This window comes from Mus caroli, chromosome 10, assembly GCF_900094665.2.
Source record: "Mus caroli chromosome 10, CAROLI_EIJ_v1.1, whole genome shotgun sequence".
Classification (NCBI taxonomy): Eukaryota; Metazoa; Chordata; class Mammalia; order Rodentia; family Muridae; genus Mus; species Mus caroli.
In genome coordinates, this window is record NC_034579.1 from 29,331,804 (window position 1) to 29,343,616 (window position 11,813).

Consider the following 11,813-nt stretch of genomic DNA (forward strand, 5'->3'; position numbering starts at 1 on the left):
GGGACCTACTGGACCTACTGTGAGTCGGACATCAGTCAAAACTCCATTAATCACCTGTCCTCCATAGGCCCCTACTTTAACTGGAGGGCCACAATGTTTGTGCAGGAATAGAAACCCTGACTAAGACATCAGGGCTATGAGTTTTCCTCTTAGGACTGCTTTCATTGTGTCTTGTAAGTTTGGATATGTTGTGGCTTCATTTTCATTAAACTCTAAAATGTCTTTAATTTCTTTATTTCTTCCTTGATCAAGGTATCATTGAGTAGAGTGTTGTTCAGTTTCCACTTGAATATTATTTATGTTGTTATTGAAGAGCAGCCTTAGTCTGTGGTTATCTGATAGGATTAGTTTTCTAATTGCTCTGTCTAGGACTTCTAGTAATATATTGAATAGGTAGGGAGAAAGTGGGCAGCCTTTTCTAGTCCCTGACTTTAGTGAAATTGCTTCAAATTTCTCTCCATTTAGTTTGATGTTGGCTACTGGTTTGCTGTATATTGCTTTTATTATGTTTAGGTATGGGCATTGAATTCCTGATCTTTCCATGACTTTTATCATGAAGGGGTGTTGGATTTTGTCAAATGCTTTCTCAGCATCTAACGAGAAGATCATGTGGTTTTTGTATTTGAGTTTGTTTATATAGTGGATTGTGTTAATGGATTTCCTAATATTAAACCCACCCTGTGTTTCTGGGATGAAGCCTACATGATCATTTTGGATGATCTTTTTGATGTGTTCTTAGATTCGGTTTGTGGGAAATTTATTGAGTATTTTTGCATCAATATTCATAAGGGAACTTGGTCTGAAGTTGTCTTTCTTTGTTGGATCATTGTATGATTTAGGTATCAGAGTAATTGTGGCTTCATAGAATGAATTGGGTAGAGTACCTTCTGTTTCTATTTTGTGGAATAGTTTGAGGAGAGTTGGAATTAGGTCTTCTTTGAAGGTCTGATATAACTGTGCACTAAACCCATCTAGTTTTGGGCTTTTTTTTTTGGTTGGGAGACTATTAATTACTGCTTCTATTTCCTTAGTGGAAATGGGACCCTTAAAATCGTTAATCTGATCCTGGTTTAACTTTGGTACCTGGTATCTCTCTAGGAAGTTGTCTATCTCATCCAGGTTTTCCAGTTTTGTTGAGTATAGTATGTTTTAGTAAGTTCTGATGATATTTTGGATTTGCTCAGGTTCTGTTGTTATGTCTCCTTTTTCATTTCTGATTTTGTTAATTAAGATATTGCCCCTATACCCACTAGTTAGTTTGGCTAAGGGTTTATCTATCTTGTTGATTTTCTCAAAGAACCAGCCCTGGTTTGGTTTATTCTTTGAATAGTTCTTTTTGTTTCTACTTGGTTGATTTCCACCCTGAGTTTGATTATTTACTGCTATCTACTCCTCTTGGGTGAATTTGCTTCCTTTCTTTATAGAGCTTCTAGGTGTGCCATCAGGCTGCTAGTGTATGCTCTCTCTAGTTTCTTTTTGGAGGCACTCGGGGCTATGAGTTTTCCTCTTAGGACTGCTTTCATTGTGTCCCATAAGTTTGGGTATGTTGTGACTTCATTTTCATTAAACTCTAAAATGTCTTTAATTTCTTTATTTATTTCTTCCTTGATCAAGGTATCATTGAATAGAGAGTTCAGTTTCCACGTGAATGTTGGCTTTTTATTATTTATGCTGTTATTGAAGATCAGCATTAGTACATGGTGATCTGATAGGATGCATGGGATAATTTCAATATTTTTGTATCTGTTGAGGCCTGTTTTGTGACCGCTTATATGGTCAATTTTGAAGGAGGTACCATGAGGTCCTCAGAAGAAGGTATATCCTTTTGTTTTAGGATAAAATGTTCTGTAAATATCTGTTAAATCCATTTGTTTCATAACTTCTGCTAATGTACATGTGTCTCTGTTTAGTTTCTGTTTACAGGATCTGTCCATTGGTGAGAGTAGGGTGTTGAAGTCTCCCACTATTATTGTGTGAGGTGCAATGTGGGCTTTGAGCTTTACTAAAGTTTCTTTAATGAATGTGCCTGCCATTGTATTTGGAGCATAGATATTCAGAATTGAGAGTTCATCTTGGTAGATTTTATCTTTGATGAGTATGAAGTGCCCCTCCTTGTCTTTTTTGATAACTTTGGGTTGGAAGTCAATTTTTTTCGATATTAGAACGGCTACTCCAGCTTGTTTCTTTGGACCACTTGCTTGGAAAATTGCTTTCCAGCCTTTTACTCTGAGGTAGTGTCTGTCTTTTTCCCTTTGGTGATTTTCCTGTAAGCAGCAAAATGTTGGGGTCCTGTTTGTGTAGCCAGTCTATTAGTCTATGTCTTTTTATTGGGGAATTGAGTCCATTGATGGTAAGAGAAATTAAAGAATAGTAATTGTTGCTTCCTGTTATTTTTGTGGTGTATTTGTTGTTTTTATTGTGGTATATTGTGGTGTTTTTATTGTTCCTCTGGGAGACATGGCAAGCTATAGGTTTTCCTGGTTACAGACTGGAGGATGTGCTGATTTGGGGAAAAGGTTTTGTCTTTGTGTTTTTGGAAAAGGTGATTAAGGTATTTCGAACTTCCAGAGTGATATAGGTCAGATTTGATAGGGGGAGACCCCCTTATAACTAGATTCCAGAAAATGAAACAAAAAGTTTATCTTGATGATACTAAATTTTGTTTTGAGATTTATGTATTACAGAGTATACAGCCTTAGTGAATTTCATCATCAGACACTCTGAACTGACCTGCCTGAACCCCTGATGTCTTGGTTTTTCATCTGGATCCAGGCAGGACACAGACATCAGAGGCCAATACAATCATTGATGTGGCCTTTTTAAGGTCAACTAACTCCCCTTCCCCCTCCCTTCAAAAATATCTCAATGCCCATATTCAGCTTTAAGAAGTTATGAAGAGTTGTCATCCCAGTTCCCTAAGCTTTGGGGCTGGGGGGTGGTTATTATAGATTATCTTTGGTACTAAAAATTTTGAGGTACAAGGCTTAAAACCAGTCCTTCTATTGCTGTTATTATAAACAGATCTGAGATGTGTAAGCCTATGAGTGAGTTAATGCCAAATAGGAAATTCATCGCTCTGAGTTTATCGTTAGGGCGTTTTTAGTTATTTTAATTAAAAATGGCTGAGAGTAGTTAACAGACAACAGTCTAGATTACTTCACATAGTTGGTTTTCAAAAACATCAGAAATCCACAGAATGTGTCATTTAATGTTATTTATTCATTTGTTTTTGAGACCAGCCTGCTCCTGACAGTTTTCATTGTCTTGGAACCAAAGAAGAAACTGAGCATCATTGAGTTACTCTAGTTGTGGCTAAATAGCCACTAGACAAGAATTGCCTTATTTCATCTACAGACATAATACTGCCCAAAGAAAGGACACAATTATAGATAAGGACAGTTTGATTCTGCTGAGACAGAGTAGGCTAGTCCCTAATATTCCTGTTTCTCTAAGTCTGTCAGATGACCCTGGCCAGTAGGCTGAAGACCAATGCTCCAATATGTTGAAGTAAGGGACTGTCCAGGTAATCAGTGGTCTCTATGGATCAGTTAAGTTTTGAAAGCTGTTTTAGGCTTCCTACATATTTTCAGTTAATATCAGTCGTTCTTGGATTTTTGATGGGGTTGAAGAACTACATATTCTCCTAGCCAACCCAGGCTTTTTATTTTGAGAGGAACAGTTTTGAGAGGATGGTTTTTAGATGGCATTCAATCTAAAGCCAAGACATAGCCAGATGTAGAATTATAAATCTTTTAAGTAAGGATAAATGACAGAGGTTCTGTTCAATTAACACACATGATGGACTGGGTGTTAGGTCTCTTGTACTTTATAAATTAAAAAATAGTGATAGTTCAATTATATCTGAGATAAAATAGTCTTTTAATTGGACAGAAAGGATGAAATGATGTGGATAGCCCTGCGGCTAATTATATTTGATGTTAAATCTGTTCTCCTGTGAGGGGTTTCAAACAAGCAATGAGTCAGCACTCTGGTGATTTCCTGTAAACCTGCTTCCCACCTTAATTTGTAAAATAAAGCAGAGCTGATGATTGGGCAGATAAATAGGAAGGTGGAGCAGAAGGTAAGAGACAGAGAGGAAGGAGAAAATGGAAGAGGGAGAGGATGCAGAGGAGGAGGAGGAAGAAGAAAAGTGGAGCAGAAGCACATGGCCTGGAGAAACTGCAAGTTCTAAGGGGTCTCATAAGCTGTGGAAGATGGCAGTGTAGCAGTATCTGCCCAGTCTAGTCGAGCAGCATGTCATCATATTAACTGTGTTGTGTTTTCATTGCCGGGGCATATTTGGGAGGAGATTTACTGCAATAGGACATCAATTAGAAGAAAGACCCTTGGTCCTGAGAAGTCTGGATACCCCAGTGTAGAAGAATGCCAGGACAGGGAAGTGGGAGTGGGTGGATTGGTTAGCAGGGAGAGTTTGGATGGGATAGGGGGTTTTCATAGGAGAAACCAGAAAAGGGGATAGCATGTGAAATGTAAATAATGAAAATGTCTAATTAAAAAAAAGTAAAAAGGAAATAAATAAAAATAAAAAGAAAGTGTGGTGTGTGCATCAGGCCTGTGTGTGTATGTAAAAAGAAAGTGTGGTGTGTGTGTGTGTGTGTGTGTGTGTGTGTGTGTGAGAGAGAGAGAGAGAGAGAGAGAGAGAGAGAGAGAGAGAGAGAGAGAGAGAGTCTTTTTGAACCTTATGGCTTTTTCTAAGTTATTCATTGCTATTATATGTACTAAGTAAAATATCATTGTAACAACAAGACTTTAAATTGCTATTAAAAAGGAAATAAGACAAAAATGAAAATATTTATGGTGGGGAGAGGGAGTTAAACTTGGACTGCCTTCTATAGCAGATTTGCCCCTTCTTGATCTCTCTATAGCATACCTCTTCATGGATTTGGGGGAGAGTTCCTTGTCCACTTCCTTCACAGGCATGTTATAGGAATCCACGTTGTACTCACTGTCATCATCATACTCATGGTCTAGCAGGGTTCGTGCCCATGTACCCATGTCATATGGGGGCAACATTCCTCCAAACTCAGAAGGTAGGATCTCAGGATGAATTAGTTGGTGTAGACTGTTCAGGTTGTTACCATGCAAAAATATCTAGAAATGCAAGGTAAGAGGCATGGAAGAAACACATAGAGAAAATCTAAATATAATATAAAGGCCATGGGAAAGGGATGAGGCTAGAAAAACAAATGCAAGAGGTTTATATGTCTCTTACAATCTCTAAGACTCTCCTCTATTCTATTAAGTAGACAAAACTATACCATCATCTAGCATTTCATATAAAGGTCCTGAGGGTCAAGAATTAAACATTTTGTAAGGACAGATAGTCTCTGGGCCAAAGATTTACAATCACAAACTTGATTTTCTGCTTCTTTGATAGGACAATGAGCAGAAATTAAGCTCCAAAACACCTTGATGTTGGCTGTGCAAACATATTTATAATGAATGCTGCTCAGTCAGCTTTTTCTCATGACAGACTTATCATTTCTAGAGCCATTCAAGTTATCAAAGCCAAAAGTTGCCTCCAAATACATTTCTTTTTATTGTCAATAAAAAGAGGAATATTGTAACTGCTCTACTGTGGCTTCATAATTTGAAGTGGATACCATAAAGAAAATTAAATTAGCATCCTCATAAGAAACAGCAGAGTAAAGCCCATGTCCTAGAAGATGTGTCATCTGTATTATTGCCAAAACCCTCTGTCCTAGAAATTTACATATTCATTGTCGAAATGAAATTTAGAACAATGACTTGAAAGGGAAACATATCATAAACATAATTAAATCATTTGTATTATTGACAACAGAGCATTTTTATAAAAACTAATTCAAGCCACAATCTCAGTTATTTGTTACCTCCATCACATGCTACTGCTTTCTCCATTCTTTTTATTAATTATCACTTAAATATTTATATTTTGAAGTATTTTAACATCTCAATTACTAAAACTCCATTCATTAACATGTTGACATAACAAAATTTTCCATGAAATAAGATTATAACCAGTAGAATATAAAACAATTTTCAACAGTTAATAATACACATCACTATTAATAAGGTCTCTAAAGGAAATATTGCACATTGTGATTTCTAGATATGAAAAAAATGCTAGTTGGAACTGAGCTGCTGGCTGGATTTCATAGTTTCTGAAGGTGCTATGGATACTATTTAGGAAGAAAAAAACATCACCAGTCTTATCTGGATACTACCTTGTTAACTGCAGTACCAACCTGCCAGGCAAGATTAGCTTTTTGGTGTAATACAGCTACAACTGTTATTCGGGCATCCATTTGCTCTTAGATCAGTTTTGAAATATGATCCACTGAAGGAATTCATGATGTCTCCTTTGTAAACCAGGTTAAAAATAATAGCTGATCAATGGATGGATAGAAAAGGAAACAACCCATATGTTCCTCAATGGAAGAGTGGATACAGAAAGTTTGGTTCATTTACATAGTGGAATACTACACAGTTACTGAGAACAAGGACATCTTGAGTTTTGCAGGCAAATGGATGGAACTAGAAAATTTCATCCTGAGTGAATTAACTCGACCCAAAAGGACATGCTTAGTATGTACTCACTAATAAGTGGACATTAGCCAAAAAAAAAAAAAAAAAGTACAGAATAGGAAGGATAAAATACACAGAACTCACACAGAAAGCAGGATGGTGCCAGGGATGCGAAGGAAGGCAATTACAACTCTGACGTAACCTTGGAGCGCTGAGTTGTGAATAAGTCTAGTAAGCTAATGTACAGCCTAGGTATTAGAGTTATGAATCCAGTGTTGCATAATGAAGTAGTGTTTGCTAAGGGACCAGCAAACATATGACTCTTTCTCTATACACAACAAAGCAGCTGTGTGACATGATAGCTTGACTTCAGTAATCATTTCACATGTGTATGTGTGGCAAAACACAGTGTCCATCTTAAACATCATTTAAAAAAATAGATTGAGAGGAAAAAAAAATATACAGAACTCAAGAAGTTTAAAAAGCTGAATGGCCCAAGTAAGGACACCTCAATCCCACTTGAAAAAGAGAAACAATCATGGTAGGCAGAGAGAGGGAGGGACCTGGATGAGAGAGGGAAATTTCAGAGAGGAAACTAAAAAAGGGGATAGCATTTGAAATGTAAATGAAGAAAATAGCTAATTAAAAAAAAGATAATACAAACATACCTCCACAGAGTCATTTATCTCAATTAAATTTATTTTCATTAGGAACCAGTTAAGTCTTTGCTTTGTGTTAGCATATTTCTAGAAAATACATTATGTTACCAACTCACAGTTTATATATATGTTTATATATATAAACATATATATAAACTGTGAGTATATATAAACAGTTTATATATATATAAACAGTTTATATATATATGTGTATATATATATATATACACATATATATATACAAGTGTGTACATATATGTATGTGTTTATAATATAGTATATAGTATTATATAGAATATATATATATATATATGTATAATAAATATATAAATACACACACACATTATGGTAGGATTCCAAAACCTGCCTGTTCAGCTTTCCCCAGCTAGTCCCCTGTCAAATTACTGATTTCCAGTTCATTCATATCATTGCAGTATAAATTAAATTCAAAAATTACACCTCAGTTATTTCCTCAAATCCTTCAGTCTCTAGATATGTATATAAAATATAAAAAGAACTATTTTAATTTTGCATGAACTTTAAGCTAAACAGTGCCCAATTAGAAAGCTAAAACTAAGAGTAGTAAGTAAATCTAGAAAAATAATACACATTCTTTAGAATACATTTAAGAAACGAAGGTGAGAATTGCACCCCTTCCTATTTGACAATACTGTACCTACAACTCTTAAATATACATTAATTAATGTAGAAAATTTATCATGAAAAAATCACACAAATGTGGTAGAGAAAATTTGTAATAATATATATAAGAAGAGACTCTAACTGAACTGTATATGTACAAAATAACTCCAGTGATGGGGATGAGTAGAAATGGTTCTGACCTAAATAAAAAATTTGTAGAGTCAATAAACTTGAAGGAAAAGAGAGATTTTACGTGTACTGGCTGGTTTTGTATCAACTTGACACAAGCTGGAGTTATCACAGAGGAAGGAGCTTCAGGTGAGGAAATGCCTCCATGAAATCCAACTGTAAGGCATTTTCTCAATTAGTGATCATCAGGGGAGGCCCCTTGTGAGTGGTACCTTCTCTGGGCTGGTAGTCTTGGGTTCTATAAGAAAGCAAGCTGAGCAAGTCAGTGAAAGCAAGCCAGTAAGTAACATCTTTCCATGGCTTCTGCATCAGCTCCTGCTTCCTGACCTGCTTGAGTTCTAGTCCTGACTTCCTTTGCTGATGAACACTGCAGTGTAAGCTGAATAAATTCTTTCCTCCCCATCTTGGTTCTTGGTCATGATGTTTATTCAGGAATAGAAACCCTAAGACATCACGTAAACACCAGCCTTTAGTTGATAAAGATGTTGCTCATTGGGGTGCAGGTCAACAATTCTGTCACTGCTTTACACATACACTAGAGTCAAACAATTAAGTAAATGGCTAGCTGATGACAAGGGACAGGTCTCTGAAATTCCACCTCACACCAGTCAGAAGGGTTAAGATGAAAGATTCAGATGATAGAAGATGCTGGCAAGGATGTAGAGAAAGAGGAACAAGCCTCCATTGTTGCTGAGATTTCATGCTGGTACAACCACTCTGGAAATATTTGGTGGTTCCTCAGAAAATTGGACATTGTACTATCTGAGAACCCAGCTATACCATTCCTGGGCATATACCCAAAAGATGCCCCAACATATAACAAGGACACATGCTCCACTATGTTCATCACAGCCTTATTTATAATAGCCAGAAACTGGAAAGAACCCAGATGTTCTTCAACAGAGGAACAGATATAGGAAATGTGGTACATTTGCACAATGGAGTACTATCCAGCTATTAAAAACAATGACTTCATGAAATTCTTAGGTTAATGAATGGAACTAGAAATTTTCATCCTGAGTGAGATAATCCAATCACACAAAAACACACATGGTATATACTCACTGATAAGTGGATATTAGCCCAAAATTTTGGAATACCCAAGATACAATTCACAGACCACAAAGAAGGATGGCCAAAATGTGGATATTTCATTCCTTCTTAAAGGGGGAACAAAATACTCATGGGAGGAAATATGGAGACAGTGTGTGGAACAGAGACTGAAGGAAAGGCTACCCAGAGACTTCCCCCCTCCCGGGATCCATCTCATATAGAATCAGAAACCTAGACACTACTGAGGATGCCAAGAAGTGCTTGATGAAAGGAGCCTGATATAGCTGTCTCCTGAAAGGTTCTGCTAGATCCTGACAAACACAGAAGTGGATGGTTGCAGCCAACCACTGGACTGAGCACAGGATCCACAATGGATGAGTTAGATAGAGAAAGGACTGAAGGAACTGAAGGGTTGTGCAACCCCATAGGGAGAACAACAATATCACCCAACCAGAATCCCTAGAGCTCCCAGGTACTAAACCACCAACAAAGAGTACATCCCATATGTAGCAGAAGATGGCCTTGCCAGGCATCGATGGGAGTAGAGGCCCTTAGACCCATGAAGAAACGATGCCCCAGTGTAGGAGAATGTCTGGGCAGGTGAGCAGGAGAGGGCAGGTGGGTGGTGAAAGCACCCTCATAGAAGCAGGGGGGGGAATGATATAGAGGGGTTCTGGAGAGGAAACCAGGAAACGGGATACCAGTTGAAATGTAAATAAAAAAGAAAATATCCAGTGAAAGAAAGAAAGAGAGAGAGAGAGAGAGAGAGAGAGAGAGAGAGAGAGAGAGAGAGAGAGAGAGAGAGAGGAGAGAAGGAGGGAGGGAGGGAGGGAGGGAGGAAGGAAGGAAGGAAGGAAGGAAGAAGAGAGAGAGAGAAAGGAATATAGAAAGAAACAAATAGAAAGAAAGAAACATAGAAAGAAAGAAATGTAGAAAGAAATATAGTAAGAAAGGGCACTAAGTGGTGGATGGGTTTCTATCCTACAATCAAAAACTCTGACCCACAATTGTTCCGTTCTAAAAGAATTCCAAGGACAAAAATGGAGAAGAGACTGAGGGAAAAGAGGTCTAGTGACAGGCCCAAATTGTAATTAGCCAAGGAGAGACTACTACCACTAACAATATCAATGATGCTATGATGTGCTTACAGACAGAAGCCTAGCATGGCTGCCCTTTAGGAGTCTCAACAAGCAGTTGACTGAGAGCGAAGCAGACACTTAACCCAACCAATGGGCTAAAGTAGGGTATTCCTGTGGTTCAATTAAGGAGAGACTGTAAAAACTTGTGGAGGAAGGTGACCCTATAGGAAAACCAGCAGTCTCATGTAACCTGGACTCCTGAGATACCTGAGACACTGAAACACCAACCAGTTAGCATACACTACTTGATATGAGGTCTCCCTCATATATATACAGCAGAGGACTTCCTGGTGTGTCCTCAGTGAGAGAAGGTACACCTAACCCTCGAGAGACTTGAGGCCCCAGAGAGTGGAGAGGACTGGTAGATGGTTCTGAGGTGGGGCGGGGTGGGGATATCCTCTTGGAGAAGAGGGTATGGGGAGGAAAGGGATGAGGAACTGTTGAAGAGTGGATCAGGAAGGGGCTAATGACTGGACTGTAAACAAAAGATTAAGGATAATTTTAAAAAAGAGTGCTGAGAATCAGTGATGATTCAGCCCTAAAAATGATACATTTTTTCATTTAAGCTTCTGGGATCATTGCTGAAGAAAGAGGAGAAAGATTGTAATAGCCACTGAAATTATTCTTTCTGGACATGGCCCAGCCAATGATGTCATGATCTCATAGTACCTGAAGTTGTATTGCAACTCTGCATAAGATTGGGCCTACAAACAGATAATCATTGGATGGATGTGGATGCTCACATGATCCTAACCTTCACTACTGACATATTGGACAGTGGTTTAATCATCCTCTGCAATTGCATGCCGATTTATGAGAACACAGGCTGCAATGGTCACATGGAAGACCCTGGTTAAACTCAGTGAATAATGAAATGAGGTTTGGGGTGATAGGGTAGAAAAAAGACAAGAGAAGATAGGTGACAGTAATCATAATACAGCATATACATGTATACATGTGCATATATTACATTATGCCTTCATGTGCACACACATGTGTGTGAAATTGTCAAATATCAAACTTTAGAAAGTTTTGAAGTTTTTAGAATATATGTGACTGGTAAGTGTTCCATTCTAGTCAAGTTTTCATCATCAGTTATGTACCTTCCGTTCCTAATATGATGAGAGGTTTTTTTTTAAGTATAACTTATGTTTTCTTCATTTTCATTTCTATCATCAGAAAAATATAGATCTACCTTCTCAAAAAAAGTATCATTGGTATCATACACAAATTTCTTTAACGTTTATTTTAAGAGTATAGTTTAGAAGTAACTTAATTCACACTTTTGAGTCAAGATGAACAGGCTAACCACATTCATCTTTATTGTCTGTACCTTTAGGATGCACAGAAGTTAATATAAAGGAAAATGTATGCATATCATTAGGTAAACAGAAATAGAGGAAATATCCATCAGTACACTATTATTTTTTACAATTATGGAAGATTAAAAATAGAAATAAGGCAAATGTAGGCCAAAGTTACAGAACAAATTTCTAAATAGGTTACTATAGTGATGAAGATGCCATCTGTCCCATGGTAAATATGGTTAATTGAAAACATAATGCCTTCTTACTGTAATATATATATATATATATATATATAT

General features: G+C 37.3%; 1 protein-coding gene across 3 annotated transcripts in view; it reads right to left on the reverse strand.

Moving 5' to 3' along the window:
* Nucleotides 1-11,813, reverse strand: part of Clvs2 (clavesin 2) — a 102,236-nt gene that overhangs the window by 15,175 nt on the left and 75,248 nt on the right. For all 3 annotated transcript variants that reach the window (XM_029482291.1, XM_029482292.1, XM_021175049.2), the window contains one exon: nt 4,892-5,112. In XM_029482291.1, the coding sequence (XP_029338151.1) occupies nt 4,892-5,112 (221 nt within the window). The remainder of the gene's footprint in view (nt 1-4,891; nt 5,113-11,813) is intronic.